This window comes from Rhinoraja longicauda, chromosome 9, assembly GCF_053455715.1.
Source record: "Rhinoraja longicauda isolate Sanriku21f chromosome 9, sRhiLon1.1, whole genome shotgun sequence".
Classification (NCBI taxonomy): domain Eukaryota; kingdom Metazoa; phylum Chordata; class Chondrichthyes; order Rajiformes; family Arhynchobatidae; genus Rhinoraja; species Rhinoraja longicauda.
In genome coordinates, this window is record NC_135961.1 from 2,145,883 (window position 1) to 2,166,411 (window position 20,529).

The 20,529-nt window shown below is 47.6% G+C and overlaps 1 protein-coding gene across 7 annotated transcripts in view; it reads right to left on the minus strand.

The window, feature by feature from the left end:
• LOC144596441 (utrophin-like) overlaps nucleotides 1-20,529 on the minus strand; it is a 401,591-nt gene that overhangs the window by 192,486 nt on the left and 188,576 nt on the right. For all 7 annotated transcript variants that reach the window (XM_078404693.1, XM_078404692.1, XM_078404691.1 and 4 more), the window contains 4 exons: nucleotides 15,016-15,186; nucleotides 11,823-12,002; nucleotides 3,361-3,489; nucleotides 569-730 (listed from right to left, as the gene is read on the minus strand). In XM_078404693.1, coding sequence (XP_078260819.1) covers nucleotides 569-730; nucleotides 3,361-3,489; nucleotides 11,823-12,002; nucleotides 15,016-15,186 — 642 coding nt within the window. The remainder of the gene's footprint in view (nucleotides 1-568; nucleotides 731-3,360; nucleotides 3,490-11,822; nucleotides 12,003-15,015; nucleotides 15,187-20,529) is intronic.

A 20,529-nucleotide genomic window follows, 5' to 3' on the forward strand; every position in this document is an offset into this window, starting at 1 on the left:
ATCAGATGGACGCACAGAATCTCATGCCGAGTAGGGAGATCGAGAACCAGAGGACATGGGTGAGGAGGAAAAGGTTTGATAGGAACCTGAGGGGTAACTTTTTTTTTTACACAAAGGGTGGTGGGTATATAGAACGAACTGCCGGAGGAGGTAGTTGAGGCAGGTATTATCGCAACCTTTAAGAAACAATTAGGTAGGTAAATGGATAGGATAGGTTTAGAGGGAGATGGGCCAAATGCAGGCAGGTGGGACTAGTGCATATGGAATATGTTGGTCAGTGTGGGCAAGTTGAGCTGATGGGCCTGTTTCCACACTATTTGACTCTATGACTAATTCCATTTTAAATATTACACCACTACATTGCCCGTAGTGGGGATGGAACCCGGGCCTCCGGCGCTGCATTCGCTGTAAGGCAGCAACTCTACCGCTGCGCCACTGTGACCGCCCTACCTCTTTTCAAATGACCCACCTTCACTTGAAAAAAAGTAATGGTTTCTTTGGAAGCCAGTCAGATTATTCACTTGGAGATTATTCAGTCACAAACTGTTTACCTTTCAGACCACCTCACCTTGATGTGCTGAGAAACACTCTCCACGTTACGATTTAGTTCAATGAGTTTTGGCTCCACCACTTCCCGGCATGAAGGACCATTATTGTTCATGAGTGAAATAGCTTGGTCACGTACATCGTCAACTTGCAAGGTGATTCCGTCCAGTTCAGACTGAAAACACTGCAAAGTAGTCCAATAATTATTTTGAGCTGATCTTTGCAGAGGTTCGACATAAGTGCAAATAATTCACGTTGAACAAAGCAGGCACACAGTGTGTTTCACCACCACTGCAGTAATTATACGAGATGTTTATCAAATTACATTAAATGATAAATTCAATTGCATTAATATACACACAATGAATGTCATAGATTTTAATATATAATGCTGCTGAATAATTATCTTAGTCCGTAACTCCCTGAAAGTCCCATTGAGGGGTAAAGAAGGCATATGGAATGCCTGCGTTCATTAGTCAGGGCATTGAGTATAAGCGTCAGCAGGTCATGATGCATCTTTGTAGGACTTTGGATAGGCTGCATTTGGAGTATTGCGTGCATTTCTGATCATCCCATTACAAGGAGAATGGGGAAGCTCTGGATACAGTTATTAAATACAGGAGATGTGCAGGGAGACTGGAGGGTGGCAGATGTAGAGCCTCTATTCAAGAAGGGCTGCAGGGAAAAGCCTGGGAACTATAGGCCAGCGAGCCTAACATCTATAGTCGGAAAGTTACTAGAGAGTATTCTGAATGATAGGATATACGTGCATTTCGATGGATAAGGGCTGATTAGGGAAAGTCCGCATGGGTTTGTACGTGGGAGGTCGAGTCTCACAAATCTGATTGAGTTTTTTGAATATGTGACCAAAAAGGTTGATGAGGGCAGAGCTGTAGATGTCGTGTACATGGACTTCAGCAAAGCATTCCTCAAGGTTCCACATGGCAGGCTGCTCTGGATGGTTAGATCGCATGGGATCCAAGGAGAGATAGCTGAATGGATAGAAAGTTGGCTTCATGGAAGGAAGCAGAGGATAATGGTGTAAGGTTGCCTCTTGAACTGGAGGCCTGTGACTCGTGGTGTGGCTCAGGGTTTGTCATCAATATTATTGATTTGGATGAGAACGTACATGGCAAGATTAGCAAGTTTGCAGATGATACAAAAATGGGTGGTGTTGCAGATAGTGAAAATGGATATTGCCAGGACTAGAGGGTGTGAGCTACAGGGAGAGGTTGAGCAGGCTGGTTCTCTATTCCATGCAGCGCAGGAGGATGAGGGGTGATCTTATAGAGGTATACAAAATCATGAGAGGAATAGATCGGGTAGATGCACAGAGTCTCTTGCCCAGAGTAGGGGAATTGAGAACCAGAGGACATAGGTTTAAGGTGAAGGGGGAAAGATTTTAATAGGCATCTGAGGGGTAACTTTTTCACACAGAGGGTGGTGGGCGTGTGGAACAAGCTGCCAGAGGAGGTAGTTGAAGCAGGAACTTCTGCAACATTTAAGAAGCAATTAACAACAGGTACATGGATAGGACAGGTTTAGAGGGATATGGACCAAACGCAGGTAGGTGGGACTAGGGTAGTTGGGACATGTTGGTTGGTGTGGGCAAGTTGGGCCGAAGGGCCTGTTTCATCGCTGTATGACTCTATGACACCGTGCAGAAGAGATTTATCAGAATGATGCTAAGACTAGAGGGCATTAGCTACAGGGGGAGACTTTAGAGATACAGCGTGGAAATAGACACTTCAGCCCATCGAGTGTCACGCCAATCAGCAATCACCCCGTATACTAGTACTATCCTACACACTGGGGACAATTTTACAATGTTACCAAATCCAATTAACCTACACACCTATACGTCTTTGGAGTGCGTGAGGAAACCGCAGTTCCCGGGGGAAACCCCACGCGATCACAGGGAGAACGTACAAATTCCGTACAAGCAGCACCCATAGTCAGGATCAAACCCAGGACTCTGGCACCACAAGGCAGCAGCTCTATCGTTTGTTTCTTGTAGCGCCGGAGGATGAGGGGTGATCTCAAAGAGGTGTCCAAAATCATGAGGAGTACAGATAGAGTTAATCCAGACTCTTTTACCCAGTGCAGGGGAACCAAGAACCAGAGAACATAAGGAGAGTGGGTAAAGATTTAATTGGAACCCAAGCGAGAACCTATTTTTACACAGGGTGTGGGTATATGAAATGAGCGACCAGAGGAGGTCATTGAGGCAGGTACAATAACAACATGTTAAGACATTTGGATAGGTACATGAATTGGATGGGTTTAGAGGGATATGGCTCAGGTGGAATTTGCATTGATGGGGCATCTTGGTTGGCAAGGACAATTAGGGCCGAAGGGCTTGTTTCCATGTTGTATGATTCTATGATCCTGTTATTTCCTATTTACATGTATGCCATAACACTTTCTGTGGGTACATATCTGGGTGAAGTCCTTCAGATAGGGCGCAGCGGTAGAGTTGCTGCCTTACAGCGAATGCAGCACCGGAGACCCAGGTTCCATCCCCACTACGGGTGCCATCTGTACGGAGTTTGTACGTTCTCCCCGTGACCTGCGTTGGTTTTCTCCGAGATCTTCGGTTTCCTCCCACACTCCAAAGATGTACAGGTTTGTAGGTTAATTGGCTTGGTAAATGCAAAAATTGTCCCTAGTGGGTGTAGGATAGTGTTAATGTGCGGGGATCGCTGGTCGGCACAGACCCGTTGGGCCGAAGGGCCTGTTTCCACGCTGTATCTCTAAACTAAAGGTAGCAAATTCTATTCCCTCATAAATCTAACACCTTTTCACTTTTTTTACCTTCAGTATTTCGTCCCTTTGAACATCTGACTTCTTATCAATCTCATCGAGCAGGATTTCAGTTTCATACAGCCAGGTGCTTATGTGGGCAACATTCTGATAGAAATCTTCCATCTGATGATGATGATCCTATTGGAGAAACAAAATGACAAGAATTGGCCAAGACTCTTCTCCGAAAATTAACTTGCCGTTTGTACAAAAACACAAGGTGACGCAGCGGTAGAGTTGCTGCCTTACAGCGAATGCAGCGCCGGAGACCTGGGTTCCATCCCCACTACGGGTGCTGTCTGTACCGAGTTTGTACGTTCTCCCCGTGACCCGCGTGGGTTTTCTCCGAGATCTTCGGTTTCCTCCCACACTCCAAAGACGTGCAGGTTTATAGGTTAATTGGCTTGGTAAATGTAAAAAATTGTCCCTAGTGGTTATATATATACTGCATATATAGTGGGTGTAGGATAGTGTTAATGTGCAGGGATCGCTGATCGGCACGGACCCGGTGGGCCGAAAGGGCCTGTTTCTGCGCTGTATCTCTAACCGAAAATATCGTACGTCGATAAAGCATTTAAATGCACCCAATCACGTGACCGGAAACGAGCTGCTGCTCTCTGCCGTTGCCCAGCGTTTGCACCATTGTAAAGTCGGAATATCATGAGTCGAAGCATCGTAAGTTGAGGAGTATCTGTATTGTCAAGAGCAGAGGACAACCCCCTTGATTCCTCAGGCACTACCACAGACTGCCCACCATCCAGTAAAATACATATTTCCACCTTCTCTCCAGCATTCCAGGATGGTTTGTTTAGTTTAGAGATACAGCACGGAAACTGGCCCTTCGGCTCACCGAGTCCGCACCGACCAGTGATCCCTGCATATTAACACTAACCTGCACACACTAGGGACAATGTTACATTTATACCAAGTCAATTAACCTATAAATCTGTACATCTTTGGATTATGGGAGGAAACAGAAGATCTCAGAGAAAACCCACGCAGGTCATGGAGAGAAAGTACAAAATCTGTACAGACAGCACCCGTAGTAAGGATGGAACTCGAGTCTCTGGTGCTGTGAGGCCTCCCTCTGGCTCGGTTGCCTCCTTGGTGCCAGGGTCCTGGATGTCTGTGAGCGGCTGCACAACAATCTCAAGGGGGAGGGTGAGCTGCGTGAAGCGATTGCGCACGTCAGCACAAATGACATAGGGGGGAAAGGGGATGAGGTCTTGTGAGCCACTATAGGCAAATGGCAGGTCCTTGACAATTGCAATCTCCGGATTATTCCCAGTGTCACCAGTGAAGGTAAGAATAGAAAGATAGGACTGCTGAATGGATGGCATAGGAGTTGGTGCAGGGGGTGGGTTTTTAAGTTAATTAGCATCTCTTCTGGGGTAGAGGTGACCTGTACAAGAGCGACGGGGTTGCACTTTAACTGGAGGGGGAACAATATCCTTGCGGGGAGGTTTGCTGTTGCCACAGGAAGGTTTAAACTCAAGAGCAGAAGGGGAGGGAAGGGGGGGGGGGGGGGGGGGGGGAAGGGGTGAGAAACAGAGCAGTAGGTCAGAAATTGGAAAGTGATTAGAAGATAGAGGTTTCAGGGCCAGTAAGTCTCAAAAGAAGGATAGGCAGGGAGAGAGAGGTGAAGAAACACGATGAAGCTGGAATTTAATACGGAGAGGTGCTGCATTTTGGGATGGTCTAACATGGGCAGAACTTCCATGGTGAATGGAAGGGTTCTGGTGAGTGTAGTCGAGAAGTGCAGGTATATAGTTCCTTGAAAGTGGAGTCACAGGTACATAGGGTGGTCAAATTGGACTTCATCAGTCAGTGTTGAGTACAGAAGTTGGGAGGTCATGTTGCAGTTACATAGGATGCTGATGATGCCGTGTTTAAAGTATTGTGTTCAGTTCTGGGCGCCATGTTTTCAGAAAGATGTTGTCAAGCTGGAACGGGTGCAGAGAAGATTTGTGAGGATGTTGCCAGGACTCGAGGGCCTGAAATATGGGGAGAAGTTGAGTAGGCGGGGACTCTATTCCTTGGAGCGCAGGGAGGATGAGGATGAGGTTTTACAAAATCATGAGAGCGCTAGATCAGGTAGAGGCATGGAGATCCTTGCCCAGAGTAGGGGAATCGAGAATCAGAGGACATAGGTTTACGGTAAGGGGGAGAGATTTAATAGGACCAGTTTCCACGCTGCATGACTCTATGACTCTGTAAACAAAAAGGTTGATGAGGGCAGAGCCATTCCTTAAAAGTGGCCTCACAGGTAAATCTGGTGAACAAGGCTGCTTCCAGCACATTGACCTTCATCAGTCAGGGAGCTGGGCTAAATGTTGGGATGATATAATGTGAAAATGCATACCTCCAGATCCTGTCCCTGAATCTGGAGGCATTGATGTGCAACCATAGGAGATGTCCCTCCCTCACCTCCATGCAGGGAGCCCAGCATTCATTCCAGGTGACACATGCACCTCCTCTAACCTCACCTACTGCATCTGGTGTTACTAATCTGGCCTCCTGTACATAACCAAGGATAGACTCGGCGACCTTTTCACCAAACACTTGTGTTCAGTTTGCCAAGGCCTACTGGATCTCCCAGTTGCTAACCATTTGAACCCCCCTTCCCATTCCTATGCCAACCTTTCTATCACGGGCTTCCTTTATTGCCAGAGTGAGGCCCTATGCAAACTGGAAGAACAGCATCTCATATTCCACTTTGGTAGGTTACAACCGTACTGTATGAACATTCAATTCTCCTATTTTAGCTAACTACCAAAGTCCCCCCCTCACTTTACCCCCCTCCCCTTTCTCTTCCACCTATCTTCTCCCCTCCACTGCAATCAGTCAGAAGAAGGGCCCTGACACAAGATGCCACCTATTTTTTGCCACACCTGGAGTACTGTGTGCAGTTTTGGTCTCCAAATTTGAGGAAGGTAATTCTTGCTATTGAGGGAGTGCACCATAGTTTCACCAGGTTAATTCCCGGGGTGGCGAGACTGTCATATGTTGAAAGAATGGAGCGACTGGGCTTGTATGCATTGGAATTTAGAAGGATGAGAGGGGATCTTATTGAAACATATAAGATTATTAAGGGGTTGGACCTGCGAGAGGCAGGAAACATGTTCCCAATGTTGGGGGAGTCCAGAACCAGGGGCCACAGTTTAAGAATAAGGGTAGGCCATTTAGAACGGAGATGACGGAAAACTTTTTCACCCAGAGAGTTGTGAATCTGCGGAATTCTCTGCCTCAGAAAGCATTGGAGGCCAATTCCCTGGATGCTTTCAAGAGAGAGCTAGATAGCGCTCTTGAAGATAGCAGAGTCAAGGGATATGGGGAGAAGCCAGGAACAGGGTAATGATTGTGGATGATCAGCCATGATCACAGTGAATGGCGGTGCTGGCTAGAAGAGCTGATTGGTCTACTCCTGCACCTATTGTCTATTGCCTATCCATATTTTCCGGAGATGCTTCCTGACCTGCTGAGTTACTCCAGCCTTTTGTGGTGTTTTTTGGAAACCAGCATAGAAACAGAGAAGCATAGAAAATAGGTGCAGGAGGAGGCCGTTCGGCCCTTCGAGCCAGCACCGCCATTCATTGTGATCATGGCTGATCACCCACAATCAGTAACCCGTGCCTGCTTTCTCCCCATATCCCTTGATTCCACTAGCCCTTAGAGCTCTATTTTAAATTCATCCAGTGAATTGGCCTTCATTGCCCTCTGCATCTAGCTTGTCCGGTCCTTTTGTAATTTTATACGTCTCTAGCAGCAATCAGCAGTAGCAGCAGCAGCAGCAATCAGCAGCAGCAGGCAGCAGCAGCAGGCAGCAGCAGCAGGCAGCAGCAGCAGGCAGCAGCAGCAGGCAGCAGCAGCAGGCAGCAGCAGCAGGCAGCAGCAGCAGGCAGCAGCAGCAGGCAGCAGCAGCAGGCAGCAGCAGCAGGCAGCAGCAGCAGGCAGCAGCAGCAGGCAGCAGCAGCAGGCAGCAGCAGCAGGCAGCAGCAGCAGGCAGCAGCAGCAGGCAGCAGCAGCAGGCAGCAGCAGCAGGCAGCAGCAGCAGGCAGCAGCAGCAGGCAGCAGCAGCAAGCAGCAGCAGCAAGCAGCAGCAGCAAGCAGCAGCAGCAAGCAGCACCAACTGTGTTGCTTGGGAAGTAGTGTGTGGGGATTGTGTGGGGATAGTAAGGAGTAAGACCTGTGTGATCTCCCGGACTAGTTTCGATCGCCTAGCTTGGGGTCGGAGAGGAATTTCCCGGATTTTTTCCCAAATTGGCCTGGGTTTTTTATCCGGTTTTTCGCCTCTCCCAGGAGATCACTCAGTTCTTTTGGGTGGGCGGTTGGAGCGGTTGGAGTAGCGGCCGGGCGGTAGGTTTAGTAACCGAGCGCGGGGCTTTGTTTGGAGAGTATGACTGCCAGGGCAGTTTTTTGTTCTGGGTGTCAGATGTGGGGAATCTGGGAGTCTGATAGTCTTCCAGACATCCACATCTGCGCCAGGTGTGACGAGATGGGGCTCCTAAGGGACCGTATTAGGAACCTGGAGCGGCAGATTGATGACCTCCGTCTGATCAGGGAGAGTGAGGAGGTTATAGATAGGAGTTACAGGGAGGTGGTCACTCCTAGACCACGGGAGGTAGACAAGTGGGTCACTGTTAGGGGGGGCAAGGAACAGAGGCAGGGACTAGGGAGTACCCCGGAAATAAGTACTCCTGTTTAAGTACTGTTGGGGGACACAGCCTAGCTGGGGGCAACGACGGTGCCCGGGCCTCTGGCAAGGAGTCCGGCCCTGTTGCTCAGAAGGGTAGGGAAAGGAAGAGGAGAGCAGTAGTAATAGGGGACTCTATAGTGAGGGGGTCAGATAGGCGTTTCTGTGGACGCAGTCGGGAGACCCGGATGGTGGTTTGCCTCCCTGGTGCCGGTGTCCGGGATGTGTCTGAGCGTGTCCAGGATATCCTGAAAGGGGAGGGAGAGGAGCCAGAGGTCGTGGTACATATAGGTACCAACAATATAGGTAGGATAAGGGAAGAGGTCCTGAAAGGAGAATTCAGGGGGCTAGGAAGAGAGTTAAAAAAAAGGACTTCCAAAGTAATAATCTCAGGCTTACTGCCTGTGCCACGCGATAGTGAGAATAGGAATGGAGTGAGGTGGAGGATAAATACGTGGCTGAGGAACTGGTGCAGGGAGCAGGGTTTCAAGTTTCTGGATCATTGGGACCTCTTCTGGGGGAAGTATGACCTGTACAAAAAGGACGGGTTGCATCTGAACCCGAGGGGAACCAATATCCTGGCGGGGAGATTTGCTAAAATATCTGCGGAGACTTTAAACTAGTACGGTTGGGGGGAGGGACTCAAACACAGATAGCTAATAGGCAGTGTGTGAGGCAGGAGGCAGAAAAGGGAAACACTCAGACCCAATATGTAGGAGAGAAAGAAGGGAAAAGAAATAAACTGAGAATAAGAAATGATGGGTCCCTTAAATGTGTATATTTTAATGCTAGGAGCATTGTAAGAAAGGTGGATGAGCTTAGAGCCTGGATTGACATCTGGAAGTATGATGTTGTGGCGATCAGTGAAACATGGTTGCAGGAGGGTTGCGATTGGCAATTAAATATTCCAGGATTTCATTGTTTCAGATGTGATAGAATCGGAGGGGCAAGAGGTGGGGGTGTTGCATTGCTTGTCAGGGAGGATATCACAGCAGTGCTTTGGCAGGACAGACTAGAAGGCTCGATTAAGGAGGCTGTTTGGGTGGAACTCAGAAATGAGAAAGGTTTAGCAACACTTATAGGGGTGTATTATAGATCGCCAAATAGGGAACGAGAATTGGAAGAGCAAATATGTAAGGAGATAGCAGACATTAGTAGTAAGCACAGAGTGGTGATTGTGGGTGATTTCAATTTTCCGTATATAGACTGGGAATCACATTCTGTTAAAGGGCTGGATGGTTTGGAGTTTGTAAAATGTGTGCAGGATAGTTTTTTGCAGCAATACGTAGAGGTGCCTACCAGAGAAGGGGCAGTGTTGGACCTCCTGTTAGGAAATGAGATGGGTCAGGTGACAGAGGTATGTGTTGAGGAGCACTTTGGGTCTAGTGATCATAATGCCATTAGTTTCAATATCATTATGGAGAAGGTCAAATCTGGACCAAGGGTTGGGATTTTGGATTGGAGAAAGGCTAATTTTGAGGAGATGAGAAAGGATTTAAAAGGAGTGAAATGGAAATTGTTGTTTTATGAAAAGGATATAATAGAGAAATGGAGGATATTTAAAGGTGAAATTTTGAGAGTACAGAGTCTTTATGTCCCTGTTCGGTGGAAAGGAAAGAATAATAATTTGAAAGAGCCGTGGTTTTCCAGGGAAATTGGACACTTGGTTCGGAAAAAGAGGGAGATATACAATAAATATAAGCGGCAGGGAGTAAATGAGGTTCTTGAGGAATATAAAGAATGTAAAAGGAATCTTAAAAAGGAAATTAGAAAAGCGAAAAAAAGATATGAGGCTGCTTTGGCAAGTAATGTAAAAGTAAACCCCAAGGGGTTCTACAGATATGTCAATAGCAAAAGGATAGTGAGGGATAAAATTGGTCCATTAGAGAGTCAGAGTGGACAGCTATGTGCTGAGCCGGAAGAAATGGGGGAGATATTAAACAATTTCTTTTCTTCGGTATTTACCGAGGAGAAGGATATTGAATTATGTGAGGTAAGCGAAACAAGTAGAGTAGTGATGGAAATTAGGAGGATTAAAGAAGAGGAGGTACGGACACTTTTGAAGAATATAAAAGTGGATAAGTCTCCAGGTCCTGATAGGATATTCCCTAGGACATTGAGGGAAGTTAGTGCAGAAATAGCAGGGGCTATGACGGAAATATTTCAAACGTCATTAGAAACAGGGATGGTGCCGGAAGATTGGCGCATTGCGCATGTTGTGCCTTTGTTTAAAAAAGGTTCTAAAAGTAAACCTAGCAATTATAGACCTATTAGTTTGACGTCTGTGGTGGGAAAATTAATGGAAAAGATACTTAGGGACAATATATATAATTATTTGGATAATCAAGGCCTGATTAGAAACAGTCAACATGGATTTGTGCCTGGAAGGTCATGTTTGACTAATCTTCTTGAATTTTTTGAAGAGGTTACCAGGGAAATTGATAAGGGCAAGGCTGTGGATGTTGTCTATATGGACTTCAGTAAGGCATTTGACAAGGTTCCACATGGAAGGTTGATTAAGAAGGTTAAATCGTTGGGTATTAATAGTGAGGTTGCAAGATGGATTCAACAATGGCTGAATGGGAGATACCAGAGGGTAACGGTTGACAATTGTATGTCAGGTTGGAGGCCAGTGTCTAGTGGAGTGCCCCAAGGATCTGTGTTGGGTCCACTGTTGTTTGTCATTTACATTAATGATCTGGATGATGGTGTGGCAAATTGGATTAGTAAATATGCAGATGATACTAAGATAGGTGGAGTAATTGATAGTGAGGTAGATTTTCAAAGTCTACAGAGAGACTTGGGCCTTTTGGAAGGGTGGGCTGAAAGATGGCAGATGGAGTTTAATGCTGATAAGTGTGAGGTGCTGCATTTTGGTAGGACAAATCAAAATAGGACGTACAGGGTAAATGGTAGGGAATTGAGGAATGCAGTGGAACAGAGGGATCTGGGAATAACTGTGCATTGTTCCCTGAAGGTGGAATCTCATGTGGATAGGGTGGTGAAGAAGGCGTTTGGTATGCTTGCCTTTATAAATCAGAGCATCGAGTATAGAAGTTGGGATGTAATGTTGAAATTGTACAGGGCATTGGTGAGGCCGAATCTGGAGTATGGTGTGCAGTTCTGGTCGCCAAATTATAGGAAGGATGTCGACAAAATGGAGAGGGTACAGAGGAGATTTACTAGAATGTTGCCTGGGTTTCAGCACTTAGGCTACAGAGAGAGGTTGAACAGGTTGGGTCTTTATTCTTTGGAGCGTAGAAGGTTGAGGGGGGACTTGATAGAGGTTTTTAAAATTATGAGAGGGACGGACAGAGTTGACGTGGGTAGGCTTTTCCCTTTGAGAGTGGGGAAGATTCCAACAAGGGGACATAGCTTCAGAATTGAGGGACAAAGGTTTAGGGGTAACATGAGGGGGAACTTCTTTACTCAGAGGGTTGTGGCTGTATGGAATGGGCTTCCGGTGGAAGTGGTGGAGGCTGGCTCGATTTTATTATTTAAGAGTAAATTGGATAGGTATATGGATAGGAGGGGATTGGAGGGTTATGGTCTGAGTGCAGGTAGATGAGACTAGGTCAGGGAGAATGGTCGGCGTGGACTGGTAGGGCCGGACAGGCCTGTTTCCATGCTGTAGTTGTTATATATATTATATATGTTATATAAGATCCCCTCTCATCCTTCCGGACTCCAGTGAATATAAGCCCTGTCTTTCCAATCATTCCTCGTGTGAGTAATCTGCATCCGCAGTTCCTTGTTTCTACATTGCCATTCGGTGACTTACCAATAGTCTGTCACGCCAACTCTGTGCCAGAGTGTGGACTCTGTTCCAGCTTGTGTTCAATCCAGCCAGGTTATCCTCTAGAAACTGCTCGCTGCCTTCTACCAAACCTTGCAGGGCAGCACTACTTTCAGTAATGCCACCGAGTTCACTTCGCTGTGCCTCCAAGTCTTTCAGAATTAGCTGTTGAAATAAATTGGTGTGGATCACACACTCTTAATCAACAAATCCAGGTTGACCACACAAGCATCCATTTTAAAATAAGAAAACCGCCATATCGCAACATGACAAATACTTCTACTGCACGGTAAACTTTAAAATGAACATGACCATACATCAGCCCGCATGCAAGGACAAGGTTCAGTTTGACACTTCACATTTCATTAACAATGGCACCCTTTTTTAAAGTTCAGTTTACTTTAGAGATACAGCACAAAAACGGGCATTTCGGCCCACTGAGTCCGCACCGACCAGCGATCCCCGCACATTAGCACTATCCTACACACACTAGGGACAATTTTACTTTTATACCAAGCCAATTAACCTGCAAACTTGCACATCTTTGGCGTGTGGGAGGAAACCGAAGATCTTGGGGAAAACCCACGCAGGTCACGGGGAGAACGTACAAACTCCGTACAGACGGCCCCCGTAGCCGGGATCGAAGCCGAGTCTCTGGCGCCATTAGGCAGCAACTCTACCGCTGCGCCATGGTTCCACAGATATGGATTATGGATAAATGTTATGGATATTATACTACCAGGGGGCGCTGCACGATGGCTGCCTCGCCAACGGTCTGTCTTCGTCTTTTCCTTTGGTGTTTTTAGTTTGTTGTGAATGTATGTTTTTGTTTATTTTTAGTTTCGTATTATGTAGGGCGGTGGGGGAAGGGGGAAACTTTTCTTGTCTCTTTCCTTGACGGAGATGCAACTTTTTCCGTGTCGCACCTCCGTCTGCACTGCGGCCTAACATCGTGGAGTTGGCGGCCTCTTGTCTGGGCCGAAACCGCTGAGCCTGCGGACGTTAACAACTTGGAGCGGGCGATCCCTTGGCCAGGGGTTGGCCTTTGGTGCTCCAACCTGCGGGAGCTGCGGACTTTAACGTCGCGGAGCACGCAATCTCTGATGAGAGGCCGATTTCAGGATCTCAAAGCCGCAGGAGTTGGACCGCCCCCACGTGGGAGCTTCGACCGCCCCGACATGGGAGCTCGATCGCCAACTACGGATGTTTTGACTCCCCCGACTGGGGGAGGAAAGGAGGAAAGAAGATAAGGCTTTATTGCCTTCCATGACAGTGAGGAATATGGAGGAGCCGCTGTGGTGGATGTATATGTCAATTTTTATGTAGTTGTGCGTCTTGTTGCTTTTTTTGTTTTGACTGTGTGGCAAACCAAATTCCTCGTATGTTGCAAACAATACTTGGCTAATAAATTACGATTATGAATTATTATTATGATAAATACAGGATGGAGATAAATACAGGATACAGCAGTTAGAGCTGCCGTCTCACAGCTCCAGAGGCTACTTGTGCTGCTTTAATAAAACCAATTAATTAAGAAAGGACGTTTGAAGATTCGTTTTGTCATATCAGGGTGCGACGTGTGCGTAAGCTATAACTACATTTCATCCCCGAGTAGTAATGGCTATCGAAGTAGGATTTTGAGATGGTATTGAAACTGCCATTACAACGTCATTATTTTATGAACTTGGGGGCCATCTCTGCAGAATGTTGACCCAAGTATTTCCTGTAGATGCTCCAGTTTCCTCAGACATTGGAAAGACATGTTGGTAAATTAAACTGACCAGTCAAGTAAATGGTAAATCGGATTATTGAGAATTGGAAAAGTAGAACAAGTTCCAGGGAAATGAGAGAAAATGAAATGAATGGGATTACTCCTCCAGGAGGTCGGAGAGACGAAATGGTGCAACTATACACTGCCATTCTACGCCATCTCTTCAATTGGAAACGAAGAAACATGTCAAAAGAGAACATTGTGAATGAGGAGGGCTGCCATCAAGCAGAATCTCCCAGTCAAATATTGAGGATAAATAATAACCAAACATTTTTGAAAACCATTTTTCAAGCAATTACTTCAATAGAAATTCAAGCAGCTATTTGGGATTGACAAAAACCATTCACCAACAGGGCATGGGAAGCAGCTCATTCATGAATGGTCAACACGAGGGCTCACGATGCCAAAGTTAGTGGACCATCGTTTTGGCCAAGAATGACATACAGGTCCTCCTCGATTCACGGCCAGGTTCCGTTCCAGCGAACTGCTCGTAACCCAAACAGTTTGCCAGTCAGAAACGCCACCGCAAACCAAGTTGTCGCGCAGAAGAAGATGCCTGCAGCCATGCAGCAGCTGGCAAATACATCCCGCTGGTCTGACAGTGCTCATTCATATGCAGCAGAGTAGGGGAATCGAGGACCAGTGGACATAGGTTCAAGGTGAAGGGGAAGAGATTTAATATGAATCCGAGGGGTATCTTTTTCACACAGAGGGTGGTGGGTGTATGGAACAAGCTGCCAGAGGAGGTAGTTGAGGCTGGGACTATCCCACCGTTTAAGAAACAGTTGGGCAGGTACATGGATGGGACAGGTTTGGAGGGTTATGGACCAAGTGCAGGCAAGTGGGACTAGGGTAGCTGGGACATTGTTGGCCGGTGTGGGCAAGTTGGGCCTGTCTCCACACTGTATCACTCTATGACTCTATGACCGTTACAATGAGCGAGGTGGCATGCAATGTGGAGATGCCGTCCCTGGAGTCTCTTCTCCAATTCAAACACCATCATGGCTTTAAAATGAACCATGACTTCACTGCCAGCCAACAGCATTCCCCACCAACCAAAACGCATGCCTCTTATGGTGTATGGCATTGTGAACACAAAAAGGGTCATTAGGAATGAGAAATAAATGTTGGCCTTACCAGCCATTTCCACATATCACAAATAAAGTGTGTGCCACAAAGAAACAGGTGCAAAATGCCAATTCAGTCCCTCGTACCCTGTGTTGCCATTCAATGAGCTCATGTGTGACTTAGGTTAGGGTTAGGGAACAATTCCACAATGAAAAATGCTCCTCAATTTCAGTCATTGAAAGGTATCCTGCAAATTAACCATAATGTTTGAATCACAGTTCATGTTGAAGCGCAGATGACAAGTTGAGGCCAGCGAAGTTGAGGAAGCAAAATACTCACATTAATCGATTTGATTTCTGCATCTACGTTATCAGACATTGGTCCTCGAGATGATTTAAGCTTCACTTCACCTTCTCGTGCAGCCAACCACTCTGACAATGACTTGGTCTCACCCTTCCACTTGTGAGATAGTTGCAAGGTCTTCTCCAGGTCCTGCTTCCCTTCAGTCACCTGCAAATCAAGGGCAATGTGTGTCAAGGATGGGGCAGATGCCAAAGCATTGAAGATGTGACTTCAATTTCTCATCAGTGGAAGGCACCAAAAACCTGTTCTGAGAGATTCCCTTCACATTATGATAGCAAAATTCAATGCAGACATCTCCTGTGTTAACTTCAATTCCACATGAGCTGCCATACACAGGCTGCCCCCACACCATTCAGCTGACCCTGGCTGTCTGTGGCACTCTGCCTGCCATCTTGCCCATGCTGACCCAGCCAACTTCCTCACAGCCTCCCAATAAAACACAAAGCCCAGGCTGCCAAAACCCTCAATCTAAACATGCTCAATAGACCCTGGCATTTGGCCTCAATGGCTGGGGATTCAGTTCACTTCAGTTTAGTTTATTGTCACGTGTACCAAAGGTACAGTGAAAAGCTTTTGTTGCGTGCTATCCAGTCAGCGGATGGACAATCAATGCATTTACAGTGTACATGATAAGGGAATGACATTTAGTGCAAGGTAAAGCTAGCAAAGTCCGAACAAGAATAGTCCGAGGGTCACCAATGAGGCAGATAGTAGTTCAGTTCTGCTCTTTGGTTGTGGTAGGATGGTTCAGTTGCTCGATAACAGCTGGGAAGAATCGGTCCCTGAATCTGGAGGTGTGCGTTTTCACACCTCTATGCCTTTTGCCTGATGGGAGAAGAGGGAGTGGCCAGGGTGTGACACGTCCTTGATTATGCTGCTGGCCTTGCCGAGGCAGCGTGAGGTGCAAATGGAGTCAATGGAAGGGAGGTTGGTTTGTGTGATGGTCTGGGCTGTATCAACAATTCTCTGCAATTTCTTGTGGTCTTAGATGGACAATAGACAATAGGTGCAGGAGGAGGCCATTCGGCCCTTCGAGCCAGCACCGCCATTCACCGTGATCGTGGCTGATCATGCACAATCAGTGCCCCGTTCCTGCCTTCTCCCCATACCCCCTGACTCCGCTATCATTAAGAGCTCTATCTAACTCTCTCTTGAAAGCATCCGGAAAATTGGCCTCCACTGCCTTCTGAGGTAGAGAATTCCACAGATTTACAACTCTCAGTGAAAAAGTTCTTCCTCATCTCCGTTCTAAATGGCCTACCCATTATTCTTAAACTGTGGCCCCTGGTTCGGGACTCACCCAACATCGGGAACATGTTTCCTACATCTAGCGTGTCCAATCCCTTAATAATCTTATATGTTTCAATAAGATCCCCTCTCATCCTTCTAAATTCCAGTGTATACAAGCCCAGTCGCTCCATCCTTTCAACATATGGCAATCCCGCCATCCCTGGAATTAACCTAGTGAACCTACGCTGCACGCCCTCAATAGCAAGAATGTCCTTCCTCAAATTTGGAGACCAAAACTGCACACAGTACTCCAGGTGCGGTCTCACTAGGGCCGTGTATTAGGCAGAGCAAGGAACTGCAGATGCTGGTTTAAACCGAAGATAGACACAAAATGCTGGAGTAACTCAGTGGGACAGGCAGCATCTCTGGAGAGAAGGAAATGGTGATGTTTTGGGTCGAGACCCTTGTTCATACTGGATACAGATGAGGGATTGGTTTGAAAGGCCTATGGTGAACTCATGTGGTTTATTCTATTTACAGTGGTAAGCAAGTCCAGGACCGCATGGGGCGGGACTGTCCCTCTCCGTCAGAACGCGCGTGCAATGGTGCTGGTAATCTCAGGCTTAGTCCTGGTCTTCGAAGGAGACATGGCAACCTCAGGCCTCTTCCTGTAGTTCACCCTTGCCCTGAGAGGAGGTGCTGACCGGACAGGTTTCTTCCTGGCGGCTCAGCTTTAAGCTTGAAGAGACAGCACTGGCGGTCTCTGCATTATCCTGGCAGCCAGTCTTTGCCTCTGGGTGTGTGGGCGTAGTCCCTCGTCGTGTGTGGGCGCTGCCCTTTCATTGTCCGTGGGCAGAAAGTGACTCTGACATCTCAAGCTTGCTCTGGCCACCAAGTCCTAGCCTCAGGTGGAGGCGCTGGCTGTCTCTTCTTTCCCAACAGTCCAGTGGTGATCACACGCTTGTGGTCGCAGGTTTGTCCCTGTAGCTCAGCCTTCCTCGAACCTGTGACAGGGGAACACCAGTAGGAAGGAGGTGTCCTACTGTGTTTCTTCCTCATTCTCCGCTCCTGCTTCTACACTCCTCCTCTCCCTCATGTTAGATTGCCTGGGTTTAAGTGGCCAACCAATATCTGCTAGTTGGCCCCAGCTGTTGCCAATATTGCTCACCTCCGTCTCTCCTGAAGCATCTGTCCCCTGGAACATTGAGCAGCTAGTCCTGCCCCCTCTCTTAACCAGGTTTTCGTAAAGGCTACAACATCGCAGTCGCACCTATCCCAGTCGTACGTAAAACGGGGCTTCCCCTCCATTATAGATGAGGCTCTCATTAGGGTTTCTTCTACATCCCGCAGCTCCGCTCTTGCTCCCCCTCCCCCCACTCGTAACAAGGACAGAATCCCCCTCGTTCTCACCTTCCACCCCACCAGCCAGCGGATCCAACAAATCATCCACCAACATTTCCGTCACCTACAACGGGACCCCACCACTGGCCATATCTTCCCATCCCCTCCCCTCTCTGTGTTCCGCAGAGACCGTTCCCTCCGTGACTCCCTGGTCCACTCGTCCCTTCCTACCCAAACCACCCCATCCCCGGGCACTTTCTCCTGCAACCGCACGAGATGCAACACCTGTCCCTTTACATCTCCCCTCAACTCCATCCAAGGACCCAAACAGTCTTTCCAGGTGAGACAAAGGTTCACCTGCACCTCCTCCAATCTCATCTATTGCATCCGCTGCTCTAAATGTCAACTTATTTACATCGGCGAAACCAAGCGCAGGCTTGGCGATCGCTTCGCTCAACACCTGCGCTCGGTCCGCATTGACCAAGCTGATCTCCCGGTGGCCGAGCACTTCAACTCCCCCTCCCACTCCCAGTCTGACCTTTCTGTCATGGGCCTCCTCCAGTGCCATAGTGAGGCCCACCGGAAATTGGAGGAACAGCACCTCATATTTCGCCTGCTAGATTTTGTCCTGCTAGATTGTGCGTGTGTGGAGGGCGAATGTTGGGCAGGACCGCTACATCTCAGCACCCCGATGGGTTTACTGTGAGGCAGGGCCCGCTGCCTCTCCCTTGCCTCAATGTCACCGTCCAGTCCACATCACGCCTGGCAAAAACCTCATGGCTGGAGGACAGAGTTTGGAGAGCATGTGTCGGTGAAACAGAGCACACACCATTCCCTCGGGTCTCTTTGCCAATGCAGCCTTGCCCTTAAATCCTCAACCTTACTTTCCAGAGATTCTGCAGGTGCTCCTCAACTTACGACGGGGTTACGTTCCGATAAACCCAGCGTAAATCGAAACAATCTCAAGTCGAAAATGCATTTAATACACCCAACCTACCGAACATCATGGCCATGGCAGCTCCCAACCGTGGCTGGCTGGGAGCTGCGGCTCGCTGCCGTTGCCCAGCATCACCAGAGTTTAGTTTAGTTTAGAGATACAGCGCGGAAACAGGCCCTTCGGCCCACCAAGTCCACACTGACCAGCGATCCCCGCACACTAACACTATCCTACACATTCTGGCCTTCCATCACAGTAAGGAGGTGACTGGAGGAGACTCACTGTGATGGATGTTCCTTTTGTTTGGTGTTGGTTTATGATTGTGTGTGTTATTGCATATTTTTATTGCTTATTCTTATTGGTCTTATTGTTGAACTGCGGGTAATTTTTCATTTCACTGCACATTTATGTGTATGTGACAAATAAATTGACTATTGACACACTAGGGACAATTTACACATACACCAAGCCAATTAACCTACAAACCTGCACGTCTTTGGAGTGTGGGAGGAAACCGAAGATCTCGGAGAAAACCCACGTAGGTCACGTACAAACTCCGTACAGTATAGTCGGGATGGAACCCGGATCTCCGGCACTGCAAGTGCTGTAAGGCAGCAACTCTGCCGCTGCGCCACCGTGACGCCCATAAGAGAGTATCGTACCGCATAAGACACTGCCAGTCTGAGCAGCGGACGTCTGCCAGTCCGAGAAATTCAAAGTATGGTTTCCACTGACTGTGTATCGCTTTTGCATCATCATAAAGTCAAAATATCGTAAGTCGAAGCATCGAAAGTCGAGGAGCATCTGTACATTAGCCAATAGAGTGCTAGAAAGGAGAGTCATAATCCCGTGCTTCAAATTCCAGTTGCTGGTCACCTCACCAACCATATTTTCTGGTCTCCCTAATGATTCTAGGTCACTTGTAAAGACTCAAGGGTCATACAGCATGGAAACAGGCCCTTTGCCCCAACTTGCCCGTGCCGACCACGATGTCCCATCTCCACCAGTCCCACCTACCTGTGGCTAGTCCCGCCTGCCGTGATTCTGTATGTCAACAGGTACTGCACTCACAGTAAGTGTGGTCGTCTGCGAAGTCAGGAATTCCCTTCCCGCCGGGATAACACATAATTTGCCAAAGTAGATTAATGATGAAAATAAAAACCATGTTGGAACATAATACTCATTGGACATTAATCTCATCGGTCTACACGATTCATAACCCTCCATTGCCAACATAATAATTAAAGCCTATTAAACGGCACTACCACACCTGCAAGACCAAGCGCAGGCTCGGCGATCGTTTCGCTGAACACCTCCGCTCAGTCCGTCTTAACCTACCTGATCTCCCGGTGGCTCAGCGTTTCAACTCCCCCTCCCATTCCCAATCTGACCTTTCTGTCCTGGGCCTCCTCCATTGTCAGAGCGAGGCCCAGCGCAAATAGGAGGAACAGCACCTCATATTTCGCTTGGGTAGTTTACACCCCAGCGGTATGAACATTGACTTCTCTAACTTCAGATAGTCCCTGCTTTCCCTCTCTATCCCCTCCCCCTTCCCAGTTCTCCCACTAGTCTTCCTGTCTCCGACTACATTCTATCTTTGTCCCGCCCCCTCCCCTGACATCAGTCTGAAGAAGGGTCTCGACCCAAAACGCCACCCATTCCTTCTCCCCTGAGATGCTGCCTGACCCGCTGAGTTACAACAGCATTTTGTGTCTACCTTTGATTTAAACCAGCATCTGCAGGTTTTTCCTACACTATCACATCCGCCTGTCTACCTTATCTGTTCCAATCATAATTGTATTTATTTCTATTTCTATTAGATCTCCCCTCTGCCTCCAATGTTTTTGGAGAAAAACATTCCGAGTTTATCCAGTCTTCTGTTTGCAGCTGACATCCCATCCCCTAATCCAGTCAGCATTCTGGTAAATATTATATTGCAAAGTTCCCATCCCAGTGATTAAAGAGTTAAATTTGGACAGCTT